Here is a 14076-nt window from a genome sequence, read left to right as displayed (position 1 = left end):
ACATCCAATTGTTGTTGTAAAAATCTGCAAGGGTCAATCAGTCTAGTCCCGACGGCCGACTAGTAGTACTCTCAAGTTCTCAAGAGTGTCTGTGCAGTGTGTAGATCAGGTACGTCCGTAAACAAAAACTAAGTAAAAAACCATCATCTTAAATAGTGCAGTGCTATCCTATTACTATGGTCAACCGATGAACTTTCAATCATTTGAGACATGAACACCGAGTACCAAAGTAATAAATAATATAATAGTACTGATTAACGCCTGAATGTTATACTGGGAAGTTGTTTCATGAGTACCTCACTGTTTTACCTCTATACCTCTCACCACAGGAAACTAAAAGGGTACGTACTGATCACCTCGAAAATTGCCTTGATCAGTTTAAGCATCAATGCATAACATTGTAGGGAATATAATTTTCAACCAAAGAAACAAATTTGATCTGAAATTCGATAGGATCTAGTGCTTGACAAAGATTGATTGTTTTTTTTACGATTACTCCGGATTAATCTTTTGGTACTTAGTACTTGATCAAAATTGAACAAACGCCCTGATGACCATACATGTGGTCCTTTTGTGTGGTTAAAATATATTATAGTATATTACATGATAGTATATCTAAAATAAATATGTAGATTTAACGTAGAAATCAAACTTATATATATTCCTTAAAAGCCTTCAACATCTCTTACAAACTTAATCTTGCTAATTGTAAGACAGCATCTTTAGTTTTAGCACCACCAATGAAACCAGCAGCATGAACGAAAACACAACCTTCAACACCAGATTCTTTACTTAAAGCATCATCTCTTAAACCTCTCCAGTTTTCTGGTAATGGTTTTCTATTATCAAAACTTGCACTTGTGATTGGAACAGTTGAAATTCTCCAGTTTTTACCTGAATCTTCAAATAAAACATAAAGGATTTCACCTTCTTTGTCATTACTTTTTTCAATTTCATATAAATGTTCTTTCCATGGAGCAAATTGACTTAATACAAGAATTTTACCTGATTTATCAACTTCAAATCTTTGATTAAATGAATCTTCAACAATTTTTTTAGCTGGTAACCATGATAATCCATAGTTTTTAACAACATTAACAAATGCGTTACCCATTAATTCAGAGGCAATTAAAAATTGTCTATCGAAATCTTCATCGCTTTGTTCAGCATTCCAGTGTGGGTTTAAGTTTGAAACTAATGATGGTAATGTAATATTTCTATCGTTGAATTTAGCCTTTTCAGTTAAGTTATCATATTTAGAAACACCATTATCATTGGCATCTAATGACTCAATAAATTCTTTGTAGATCTTGTCATATAATAATTCTAAAACTGATTCGTCTTTAGATTGAATAACTTCACCAATGATTTCTTTACCAAAATGTTTATAAACTAAACCAGCAGAACTTAATTTTGTAGCATATTTTTCATTAAAAGTTTCTTCAAATCCTCTTTGATGATGATCAAAGAATTTGGTACCGTCATATTTACCACCAACATCAACAACAATATCAGCTTGTTCCCATTGTGCAGGATCTCTTGAACGTACTAATGATGAGTTTTGATAACGTGGTAATAATCTCAACATATAAACAGCTAAAGATTCATCAGCGTGGAATGATCCACTGTGTGTACATATTCTGAAAATTTGTGAAGCCATATTTGATTCGGTAGTAGTATTATCTAATTTCTGTTTCTTATTATCTGGTGACATCTAAATAGTAACAAGAGCAATTCGATATCCAACTAGATAGTGGGTACACGTATAAAAGTTCAAAGTTTATAACTTTTTCGTTATGCAGTGAGAAAAAAATTCACTATGGGGATGATGTAAGCGATGAGGTTGAGAACTCGCGAAAATACGCTGAATTTACTAAGAAGGATGTCTGATTGGCCAGTATAATCAAGGTTATATGTCATTTATAGTGATAATAGAGAATAGTTTTCACTAAAGATGTAATGATGGTGGCTAAGTATTGACAGAATAATAAGAAGTTTGACAAAAACTTGAGTTTTTTATTGTTAAATCATCAAGCGACGGCTTATATGTTGAAGCTCTGTTTCTAGCCAGCTTCACGTGACCAGATTTCTAGGATAGAAACGTCAACTTCAAAATCAACGAAACAATAACAGATCATTCTAAATAGATCTCATCAACAACCTCAGATCGCTTCTCCATTAACTGACAATATGACCGTGGAAAATGGGGAGCACCATAGGAGAAACAGTAGAGCTAGAAGAAACTCTGTTGTACAAAGAATTGCATTGAATATACCACAAAGTGAGGTAAGTGTTAATCGTGTCGTTAATACAAATGTAACATCTACTGACATCATTATCTAGAGTCATCTATCTATAGAGAGTCCACATAAAGCACAATTAAAAAGATCAAAATCACATCAATCATTCAAGACTAAAAATGTTGCAGAACCAGATACATCTTCACTTTTGTTTCCTTACACCCAATTGGAGAAGGATCGATTAACCAAGGAATATTTGGAATCTTATGATTACAACATCTTATTGGAACCTGAATTAGAGAAGCAAATAATCAACAATAAATTTTCCAAGTACCAGACATTCATTGAAACTTGTGAATTTAGACAAAACAATTATAATAATTTGATCGCAAAATCTTTAGATATTGTAAAGATTCTTGGTGAATTGACTGTTAAATATGATACTGTGACTAAAGAAACTTATGAATTTCAAGAACAATCAGATAAGCTAATTAACGAATATAATGGATATATGAATTTGAATGAGGAATTGAAGCAAGATCTAAGTCATTTTGAATTACTTGAAAGTTTCACAAGAAAATTAAACAATCCAAGTCCAAATATTGTAAGAAAATCATCATTCAAGAAATTATTGACCCAATTAGATGAGTGTCTCGTGTTTATTGACCAACATAAAGACTTTAAAGATTTTGAAGTTTATAATTTGAGATTCAAACAATGTTTGGTGAGAGCTTTGACTTTGATCAGAAATTATGTCATAAACAATTTGAAAAATATAAGAGATGAAATAACAGGGAAAGTAGCAGCTACAAAAGTCAATTCGGTTACACAAGATGCTTTATTATATACGAGATTTGGATCAGATCTTGAATTTTTATTTGATGTCAGTTCAGACTTGGTTAATAGAGCAGAAGATAGTAAAGAATTAGAAGGTTTGCTATCAGATTGTTTTAATTTTTACTTTGGAATAAGAACAAGACTTGTCAATCCAAAAATATGGGAACATTTAAACCATTCAACCACTGTTGATTCTAAGAAATCACTAGTGCAATTTGCCCAAAGTAACATTTCATTCTTTACCAAAGTGTTTCGTGATGAATTTGAATTATTCCACAAGATTTTCCCAAAAGATTCCAACAATGCTCTTCTTCACTGGTTTCAAAATTTATCAGAACCTTTAAATGATACTCTAAGAAATAGTATTTTGAAGGAAAGCTCAATAAGTTCTCTTTGTGAGTTAGTAACTTTACTGGATAAATACTATGAGTATGATGATGAAGAAGAGGAATTTGAACTTACTGCTCAAGATGAAGAAGACTCAATCAAACCTGAATTCGAAAAGATTGATTTAGGTGCCATTTTCCATCCAATTTTACAAGATGTTCAATCAAGATTAGTCTTTAGAGCACAAGTTTATGTCGAAGAAACTATCGTCAAGTATAAACCTTCAGTTAGAGACTTTCAAATTGGTAATAGAAGAAAATCTGAAGCTACTACTGAGGAAAACAAAGATGATCCAGACTCTTCTTTTGCACTTTCTTCAAATAAACAAGACTTACAAGATTCTTATAAACCTTTGAGCAAAGGTATTTCATTGTTATCCAAGATATACCAGTTAGTCAGCTCTTCAGTTTTTGATGATATGGCACATAACATTGTTCACGATTGTATTATATCATTAAGAAATGCTTACAAACTCGCCAAACCAACAATTGGAAAATTGGACTCTGAGTTGTTTTTCTTGAAAAATTTATTGCTACTAAGAGCTCAAATTCAAAACTTTGATATTGAATATGTTAGTAATGAAACATTTTTAGATTTCTCAGGAGTTGGTGAAATTATCAATAAAATTAGAAATGGAACAAGTGTTTTCAATACGAATGGTGGGGGTTTAGTAGAGCTTGTGAGAGACTCTGTCCCAAAAGTTGTTAATAATATGATTGATGCTAGATTAGAATTACAATCAGAGTTGAGAAATGTTGTTCATGAATTCACAGAAGATGCTGTTCAACAAATTATAAATCCAATCACTAAATTATCACCTGAAACTGCAGAGAAAGATTCTCTAGCATTGAAAGATAATATAGAATCATCATTACCAAGACTTAAAGGAGAAATCGAGTTATTTATTGACGATAGACAAATTGTTACATCTTTGATAGATGGTATTCAAGTATGTATTTGATCTTCCTATTCTAATAATTTAATCAATTATAAAAATACTAACTTTTTTTTTTCAAACAGGAGTTAATAATTCAGAATTATGAACAATATTACAATACCATAATCTCAAAAACTTCACAAGAAATCATTGATGTTGATACCTTAATTGCAGTTATTGGTGAAATTGTTGGTAAAATTTATGAAGAACAAAATGAATATGATGAAACGCAATCTCGTTTGGATGGACTAGGGCTTCAAAGTGAAGTAGATGATGACGAGTTAAACGTGTCTTCATAATGAGCCATAATATACAAAACTTGACGATTGAACTTCTATTCAAATACTAGTAAACCAATATTCGACTTCTCTTTATACGTCATAATAAAATAGTTTTAATTCTGAGCTTCTTCTTCATCTAGTGGATTATAAGTATTCTGTGATAATAATCTATTCAATTCACTTTTTACAAATTCAACTTTTCCTTGATCTATCAGTAAATGAGTTTCATCTAATTCTTGAATAACTATATCATGTCTGTCGGAATCAATCTTCACAACAAGTGCTTTGATAGATGGATCACACTCAATAAGAACACCTAAAGTTGTTAGACATTTGACTCCTTATCTGATTTATATTCCATTGAGAACATACCTTTAATAGCTCTAGGCATCTTGCAACTTTATAAGACACGATGGTTATTCCAAGGATGTAGTGGATTTGTACTTGAAGTTGAAGCTTTGAAATATTATTATTTGAAGTAAAAATTCGCGACATCAAATGCGTGTATTGACCAAATATTGGTCAAATTCGTCCAAGCTAGCTGTAATCAATTACTTGCAAAAACTATTCGAAATTGTTTATACATAATAATCATTTACATTGATTAATCAAAGATAATTTATTGGTCTATGTACCTGACTTATAACAGTCTTTTCTTCCTTCTTGAATCATTATGATAAAAATGATGGTGTAAATCTACCCAAGATACCTCCAGAAACACGGCCAAACACATCTGAAGCGATACTATTAGCTTTACCGAATTTATCACATTTTGTGAATGCAAAAGCATTAGTCAAAGTTAAAGCAATAGCTATAATCACAAGAATTAATGATAAAAATTCAAACTTTAAAACTGCTAATACAGCCAAGGCAACCCATAATGCTGGAGAAGCATACAATAAAATCCAAAATACTTTTGAGTCAATTGGATTTATGTATCTATTTGGATCAGAGGTTTCAAAAACCCATATACTAGCACCATTATCATCTGTTTCATTCCACCAACGTAGACCAACTAATAATCTACCACTAATATTTTTGACGTTCCAGAAATCAGCTGCAAGTAATAAAATGACTGTAATGAATAAAAAGACACTTTTAAGATGTTAGATGAATTTAGTTCTGTAACTTTAGGAAAATCATTTGATACTTACAAGTTATTTGTGAATAAAAGACCGAAAAGATACGTTATCAAAGCACCTAAATGAATGTTAGAACAAAACTGTGAAAGGTGAAAACCTTAGCAAAACTTACCAATTCTAAATCCCAAGAAGAATATAAGTGCCACAGGGTGTGATGATTCTGATAGTCTCTGGAAGAGAGTACGACTTTGTGGTGGGGGTCCTTCTATACCGGTGGCTTCTGACTAAATTTCAGATTTGTTAGTTCATACACATGAAATAAAAAACTCAATTGGTATTCTTGAACTTACCATTTTGATAGTATCAACTCAAATTGATCCTTCCAGTTGTTTGTTGATTAATGGTTATTACTTGTAGAATGCTAATAATACATACTTTCTGTTATTCATAATTAGGTGTTAAGAATTCAGTATTGAACACGAAAACCGGTAACAATTCCCCGGAACTCGAAAATAAAGTCACCTGACATGAATATTCTGCCATTTCAGCACGGGTACAGGATTTATCATCAGATTTGAACGCCAAATTTAATTTCCCATAAAGCACAAGAGTCAAAAAGGTGCGTTTTACCAGAAAACGGTCGATTTGTTTTAGGTGTTTCACGAGAAAAGTTTTCAATTGTTCAATTGTTTTACACATCGATTGGTATACACAGGAAACCAAACAACAATAAGAAACAAATCATCAGATTGCTATCAAGGTTTTAGCAGCATTAAAACAGATCAAGACAATAGACCTAGTTTTTTCGCTACATAAGGGCTTCGGACAATTTGGTTGCAAGAAGTTTTATTAACCTAACGCCTTTCTAACCACACGTCAAAACTAAAAAAAATATATCAAAATCATAGTGTCAAGTGTGAACTGCTTGATGAGTTTCACATTAAATACCAAAAGATACCCATCATACTCTCTAATAGATCATATATAAATTCACATAATCATTCATAATGGGGTATTCTATTAAGCAAAAGATTGATATATGTCTTATGGCTGAGGCAAATCCTGAGATGACACAAGCTGATTTGGCCTTGTGGGCTAAAAAGCATTATAACTCACAGAAACCACCTTCACAAACAACAATATCAAGAATTTTGGCTAAAAAGGATGAACTAATTGCATTAAAAGAACATGAATTCAAGCTGATCAGAAGAAGAAGACTATCAAACCCACTTTTGAGAAAAGTTTTATTAGAATGGATATCGCAATGTGTATGGAGTAACATACCAATAACAGCTCCTATTTTAATCAGTTCTGCTTCAAATTTTTGGAACTTACTACCAGTCTCTTTAAGAGAAGGTAATGGTGAGTTTTCGTATAAATGGTGCTCGCAATTTTTATCAAAAGTAAACATCAATTTAAGTAATATAGAACAAGAACTTTATAAAAAATTGAAGATTTGGTCATTTGATGAAAGATCAGTTTTACAAACTTACTTGGTTGACTTTGACCCTAAGAAAATATTTACATTGGATGAAATATTCTTAAGTCATGATTTACCATTAGATAAGAGTTATTATGATGATACATCAGATTTCTTAACTTGTATGCTTTGTGTTAATGCTGATGGATCTGAAAAATTGAGTCCTTTAATTATTGGTCGTTATGAAGACTATCCATCTTTTGAAAATAAATCAAGTATCAAAGCTGCAACAAAACATGGTGTTAGTTATCATAGTAATAGACAGAAATGGTTGACATCATCTGTATTTTATGATTGGTTAGCCATGTTGGATAAAAGATTGGCACTACAGGGGAAGGATATCATCATTATCTTGGATGATTCTGCATCACATCGTGTCATAAACATCAAATTACAAAGAATAAGGCTTCTGTTTACTTCATCTGCAGCTTCAAGCTTCTTACCAATGAGTTGGGGTGTTGCAAATGATTTTAGATTAACATTCAGAGTTCAGCAATATAAAAAGCTTTTAGAGAGACAACGTGAAAAGGATAATAAAATTTTAAGCAAGAGAGATCTGAAATTTTCCATGGTTGAAATATTTGATTTGATTAAATCTTCTTGGGATCAGATTCCTTCTTCAAGAATAAAAGGTGCATGGAAACAAAGTGGTATATTACCTAAATATATAACCGATAGATTTGAAAGATCAAGAATGTTCGACGATAGTCTTGAAATCAAACTATTTCATTTTATTAATGAGCTTAAGGTTAAAGAACAATGGGATGTCTTATCTTTATTGGATTTATCAGTTGAACAAAAAATCAACAAAGCTTTCTTATCAAATGAAGAAACAATACAAAGTTGTATTGTGGATAATTATGATGATTTTGATCATAGTGATGGTGAACCAAAAAGAAAACCATTTTCCCATACTCTTGGACAAGGTTTACAAAGATTACAAAGATTAGGTGAAATGCATTTAGCTGCAAGTCAACTAACACTTGATTCTGATTTTGATATGGATTTAGATCCTGATGAATTTGATATTGATGATATGGACTTTAATGATAACATTCCTTATCCAAATTATGGCTTGTATTACAATAATCAAAATAATAACAACACCCAAAGTTTAGAAAATCAACTATTCCACCCAGATACCGGATTGAGCTCAGCTAATAATTTTTCATCAATAGCAAACCAAAGGCAACCATCCGTTGATTCAACAGGATCCAACACTCATCAACCATTCAGCAACTTTGAAGATTTCAAAGACTTTTCAAGGCGGTTAACTTCAGCGGATGTACAATTGGATTCTTCACGTCAAAACTTAACATCTGCACCAATCTCAACCAGCACATCTGCATCTCAATACAATCAACAAACATCATCCAATATAAATACAAATGGTACTGAAATCACACCAGCTCAAAAACTGTTGATTATTGTCAACTTCCTGAAGTTATTAGAAGTTGATGAAGATATTAACTTGACCAGTGAAACTACAGATGAAGTGAAGATGTTATATTACCAGTATTTGAATAAAGTCAGAGAACAACAACAAAGGTTGAATCTTAACTGACGGTAGAGACAATTAGAATCATTCGGGACTGTTTTCCATTGTATCAAACAAAATCTTATTATTTATTTTTCGGTTTATCTTTTTACTTCACTAAAAAAACTATTGTAGCTGAATGTTGTATCATTTCTTTGAGAAAACATTAATATTGTACATTTCTTCTTCATAAACCCATGCTATATACAGGATATCCATCACCGTGTTATGGTTTTTATTTTTTTTTTTCATTATATTTACACCACGTCTCCTAAAATACTCAGTTATCACCTTTGAGTTTTGCTTTTTCTTCCTCTAGATCAATACCGTATTCATTGATTAATTTTTCTTCTAGTCTTTGTCTTTTTTCTAATCTTTCTTTCTTCATTCTTGCTAATTCAGCTTGTATTTCATGTCTTTCTTTTGGGATTTTGTTTGTAGTTTCAGGATCTGGCCAGAAACCTGGAACGTTGAACTTTTTATCAGCATCGATACCAACATAATACATCACACCGATAGGTGTCATCAAATAGAATGTGAACTTTTCAACATTGTTAATAAGAGAATCTTTATTGGTCAAAGACCGATAATGATATGCTTACTCTGAAAACCTCTAGTTGAGATCTGTTTAATCTAAGTTTTGGGAATGATTTGAAAAAACTAGACATCTTGAAATCTTAGTTGTAAACTTTTCTTAGTCGAACTGGTAAACTAAAATATATTTTGATAGTTTTCTAGATATACTTTATCATTTCTCTTTTCGATCGTTTATAAAATTTACCTATGTATTACGTAATACATATAAGCAAATCCCGATTCTGTTATACATAAATTGTACTTTAAACTAGAAAACTACATCCATTATTAACTCGAAGACTAATTGATTATGTTTATTGAGAAAAATATTATCTTCTCTTATAAATACAGGGTTTCAATAACCATTTACCTTCTGGAGTTTGTTCTCTTCTACTTTCCAACTGTTCTTTTTCATCTTCATGCTCAATAAATCTTTGTTTTCTTTCCATTTTGGCTTTTCTTTCTGCAATTATATCAGCTGGTGCTTTGAAAAATTCAAATCTAGTGAACATTTTGTTATCATTATCAGTTTTTTTATGGAAAAATCCAAGTAATTTCAAAGCTTTTGTAAATTCTTCACCTTCTTTATCTGAGAATCTTGATTTAATTTCTGCAATCCATAGTTCACCTCTTGGAGCAAGGATTCTATAAGCTTCTTGAATGAAATCCAAGAAATTGGTACCCATTAAGGCAAGACAAAAGATAACAACCGTACATGAATTATCTGCCAATGGAACATTTCTAATATCAGCAACGGTGATTCTTTCATTGGCTTTCTTCAAATCAAAACTATGAACATCAATATCTAATGGAAATTGTTTCTTACCTTTCTTTTTACCATTTCTTTCTTTCAAAAATTTTGCAATATCAGCACTAAATTGAGCTTCACCACAACCCATATCTGCAACAACAACTTTCTTGTTCTTTGGTAAACCTGGTAAACCACCTGGTGCATTAACAGGTCTTAATGATCTTTCTTTAATTTGATTAACGAAAACATCAACTGGGTTTTCTGGCCATGATTGAACTTGTGATCTAAAACCATCATGATATTCGTCAAATAATGAAGGCTGTTCTTTAATCAATTTTAACGCTTGTTCTGATGTAATTGTATATAATTGTTCATTTATCCATCTGAATCTTGAACCTGTCAATTTAGCCATCATTTTTTGTTGTAATGGCGTTAATTTACGATTTACTGGTAAATCAAGAGCTGGTGGAGCTGAAGTTTTTGTTTCATCTTGTTCAATTTGTTGTTCAGGTTTAGTTTCCTTCTCTTTCTTTGAATCTTCAGTCTTTTTATTAAGTTTTTGTTTCTTTTGAGATTTTGGTTCTGGTTTATCTGAATCTTCCTTTTTATTATCTGACCTTATTTCTTCATTATCATTCTTTTGATCTTCTGATGGTGAGGCAGTAGAGTTTATATCGTTAAGATTAACTTCATCTTGTTTTCTCTTTCTGTTTTGCTTTTTATTGGATTTTTTTTGGTTTTGGCCACCTTTGGCAACTTTTTCATTTAAGTTCCATCCATCAACTTGAAACAAAGCCATTTTGAATATAATGTATAGCTGAAGTAAAGTTTTATGGTTTATTAATAAAAGTTCGTTATCATTAAAATTCTACCTTTGCATATAAAAAAATTTAATTTTTTTTTTTTTTGACGTAAAAACTTCGTGCGTTAACCGAAAGAGTCCATAACTAAAGAGATCTAACAATTAAGAATTTAAATATCTCCATGAATTCAACTCTTTATTAAAGTCCCAAAGTCCCTTTTGATATTTCATGATAGTCCATTGTATCAATATGTTTAAAAGTTCCAAATCTAGTGAGACTTTAAGCTGGTGCTCTTGATTAAAAGTTGCAATATACTCTGTAGCCATTAAACAATTATCATATTTTTCATGTGATGAATTAACAAACTTAATACTCTCTAAAGTCCTTAATAAATGATTGAATAGTTTTAATACTGGTGCACAAAAGCATTGTTTATCTCTGGTACACTTGATGAGATTTGATACTTGTAATTCATGCCTCATATCATGGAATATTTCACCTTTAATATCATTTGAAGTTTTAATTTTAGTATTTGGTTGTGTCAAATCAATTGTTTGAAGTGGGAACTTCTTTATAGAAAATTCTTTTAAAATACCATGTATTTTCTTATTTTGATACGTTGCATTAAGGTTGAATTCATCTTTATTAGTTTTGATTATCCATTTTAATATTTCAAATTTAAGACTTGTTTCTATACTCATTGTCTTGATTGGGATTTGTGATATTTTAATCCAATGATCTTTAGATTTAATACTTGATTGTATATGTCTTAATGGATTTGAAGTTGATCTGAGAAAGACTTTTTCTGTGATCTCTTCTATACCCAAATCATCTCTTTGATTAATTTTTGGAATTTCATCATGGAATAAAGCATCAGAATAATCGTCTTTATTCTTTTTGTTCCTTGTATATACTTGTGAATCAACAACTATAGATTGTGATTTTATATCATCATCACTACCAAAATCTAGTTGCTTTCTGATTAATTTTTCTCTTTGTAATCTTGGATCCAATCTAACATTTAATGGACTAGAATCATAATCATTCTGTGAAGTTTGTACCCATGGTCTTTTCAAAATATTTCTAATTTGAATTGCATCTTTCCAGAACAAAATTTCATGTTCAATGTATTCTTCTTGTTTATCATCTAATCTTCTTAATGATTCAGGATGTAATTCAAATTTCGCATTATATAAGTGACATTTCCCAATTATTTCAACAGTTTTAAATAACATATTTTCAGAATCTAATCTTGAGTTTCTTAAAAATTGTGTTGAACATTTAGCTAAGATATCATTACCTGAAGAATCATCAATTGTAATGAAGAATATATCTTGATTTTGATTAAAAGTTTTAATAAAAAATTCTGTAATTTTACCTAAGATTCTAATTTTCCTAATTGGATGATTGTTAATCAATAAAACTTGATCTCTAAGGGCATTAATACCTCTATATCCATATATCTGTAAGATATCATTACTTTCTTTCACATCTTTAATCAAAATTGGAACAGTTTTATCATAAAAAACTGATGAATGAAATGTTTCTGGAGCATAAAATTCAATATTATCACGCCGAAGAACAACATTATTGATACCTGGTGCAAAGTCTATAGGATCTGGTAAGTCATGCACTATACGTGCTCTTTTAGACATGCCGTATTGTCATAAAATTGATGAATCAATGAAGCTCAAGATAGATTTACCGCTGTACCCACTAAAATATAATATGAATGTTTACTTTTCAATTTCCTATGAATCGCGGGTATATTTTTTTTTTGACTTTTTGACGTTACGGCTAAATACGAAAATTTGATGATGAGATAAGGAAAATTTCCAAATTGTTATATAAAATGAAATTGTAATCCTTTAATTGAACTTGTCTTCCAATTTGATATTTCAACAATTCATTATGCCACCAATTACATGTCATATTCTTGATACTACAAGAGGGAAACCAGCTGCTAATGTTTTTGTATCAATCTATAAATTATCAGAATTACCAAAAGATGATGAAGAATTAACTATTGAAGAAATAGAACCATTTGGAGTAACAAAGACAAATCAAGATGGTAGAGTTGATAAATGGGTATTCCATCCAAAACAAGATTTAAATTCATTAGGTATAGATAAACAAGATTGGAATGAACTTAAATCAGGTATTTATAAAATTCGTTTCCATACATCAAAATATTTCAAAACTTTAGCAATACAAGATAAAGAAAATGGGATAACGAGTGATTCAAGAACATTTTTCCCATTTGTTGATATTGTATTTACCGTTAGTGATCCACCTGATAATCATTATCATATTCCATTACTTTTAGCTAATCATAGTTATACAACTTATAGAGGTAGTTGATTAATAAGATTTATATGGGGCTTTGTGTGTATTTGAATATGGAAGAGTTTTTCTAGAATCTAGATGTGTTTAATTATGTGTATCATTGGGTTTTATTACTTGCTTATGCATTCTTCAGTGGTCAATCAATTGAGTTTGTGGCATGGTTTTAACTTTTGACTTTTAATTGGTGAAGAATGTATGAATTATATTTTTAAAGGACTGCTATTGTTAATTCGTAGCTAAGTCTCGAACAAAATTTGATGTCAAAACGTAGGCGCAATTATGGGCTTCCCGGATAAAGTTTATGAGACAGTCAGCCAGATCGATCCAAGAAATCAGTCGACGTTGTGATCAAATTATTCATACTATTGCACTTTAAAGCGACCGATAGTACAAGGTTATTTTTAGTTTGTGAATATGTACTCAGTAGATTGTCAATATGATGTTCTAGAAGCTCAATTGTGGATACTACGTAGTACGCGTACCCTTCTGATGATTGTTTTGGTAGATCTATAGAATTCTGCAATTCTTACCAGCCTGTGCATATTTTTTTAAACTACGGAATGTTCTGCCAAATTCTGTTTGTTCTGCCTGTCTCCTTTGGATTTTAGTGAGGTTCTGTGTTTTCTTAGACAGACTTTGGAACTGGGACCCTCTGCCTGTGCCCAAACCGCTCCTTCTGTGGTTGATATTGTGTTTTTCTTAAAAATTCTGATTTATTTTCTAATTACTTCAAAGGTAAACAATTTGATACCAAATAAAGAGGCAAAGAAAACTTTCAAATTCAACAACAAATTCTATTCAAAAGCCCTGTTATTCATT

General features: G+C 30.9%; 7 protein-coding genes across 7 annotated transcripts; 3 read left to right on the top strand and 4 right to left on the bottom strand.

Annotated features, from left to right (window-relative positions):
- Nucleotides 1–685: 685 nt before the first annotated feature.
- Nucleotides 686–1660, bottom strand: MYG1 (Myg1p; the record flags this gene model as incomplete). Its single annotated transcript, XM_011278255.1, has 1 exon — nucleotides 686–1660. One exon carries the CDS (start codon nucleotides 1658–1660, stop codon nucleotides 686–688), a length of 975 nt encoding a protein of 324 aa, XP_011276557.1.
- Nucleotides 1661–2203: 543 nt separating this feature from the next.
- Nucleotides 2204–4700, top strand: COG3 (Golgi transport complex subunit COG3; the record flags this gene model as incomplete). The annotated part of the gene is made up of 3 exons (XM_011278254.1): nucleotides 2204–2250; nucleotides 2346–4413; nucleotides 4485–4700. 3 exons carry the CDS (start codon nucleotides 2204–2206, stop codon nucleotides 4698–4700), a joined length of 2331 nt encoding a protein of 776 aa, XP_011276556.1.
- A 653-nt stretch (nucleotides 4701–5353) lies between these two features.
- On the bottom strand, nucleotides 5354–6079 carry TVP23 (Tvp23p; the record flags this gene model as incomplete). Its single annotated transcript, XM_011278253.1, has 2 exons — nucleotides 5354–5757; nucleotides 6076–6079. 2 exons carry the CDS (start codon nucleotides 6077–6079, stop codon nucleotides 5354–5356), a joined length of 408 nt encoding a protein of 135 aa, XP_011276555.1.
- A 692-nt stretch (nucleotides 6080–6771) lies between these two features.
- Nucleotides 6772–8808, top strand: PDC2 (Pdc2p; the record flags this gene model as incomplete). Its single annotated transcript, XM_011278252.1, has 1 exon — nucleotides 6772–8808. The coding sequence occupies one exon, from the start codon at nucleotides 6772–6774 to the stop codon at nucleotides 8806–8808; it is 2037 nt and encodes a 678-aa protein (XP_011276554.1).
- Nucleotides 8809–9061: 253 nt separating this feature from the next.
- Nucleotides 9062–10907, bottom strand: RRP8 (25S rRNA (adenine645-N1)-methyltransferase; the record flags this gene model as incomplete). Its single annotated transcript, XM_011278251.1, has 2 exons — nucleotides 9062–9348; nucleotides 9707–10907. 2 exons carry the CDS (start codon nucleotides 10905–10907, stop codon nucleotides 9062–9064), a joined length of 1488 nt encoding a protein of 495 aa, XP_011276553.1.
- A 165-nt stretch (nucleotides 10908–11072) lies between these two features.
- BN7_1091 (uncharacterized protein) lies at nucleotides 11073–12566 on the bottom strand (the record flags this gene model as incomplete). Its single annotated transcript, XM_011278250.1, has 1 exon — nucleotides 11073–12566. One exon carries the CDS (start codon nucleotides 12564–12566, stop codon nucleotides 11073–11075), a length of 1494 nt encoding a protein of 497 aa, XP_011276552.1.
- Nucleotides 12567–12822: 256 nt separating this feature from the next.
- On the top strand, nucleotides 12823–13272 carry BN7_1090 (hydroxyisourate hydrolase; the record flags this gene model as incomplete). Its single annotated transcript, XM_011278249.1, has 1 exon — nucleotides 12823–13272. One exon carries the CDS (start codon nucleotides 12823–12825, stop codon nucleotides 13270–13272), a length of 450 nt encoding a protein of 149 aa, XP_011276551.1.
- Between the last annotated feature and the right edge of the window lie 804 nt (nucleotides 13273–14076).

This window comes from Wickerhamomyces ciferrii, contig 00025, assembly GCF_000313485.1.
Source record: "Wickerhamomyces ciferrii WGS project CAIF00000000 data, strain NRRL Y-1031 F-60-10, contig 00025, whole genome shotgun sequence".
Lineage (NCBI taxonomy): Eukaryota > Fungi > Ascomycota > Saccharomycetes > Phaffomycetales > Wickerhamomycetaceae > Hansenula > Hansenula ciferrii.
Note: the sequence above shows the minus strand (reverse complement) of the source record. Positions and strands in the feature narration are given on the sequence as shown.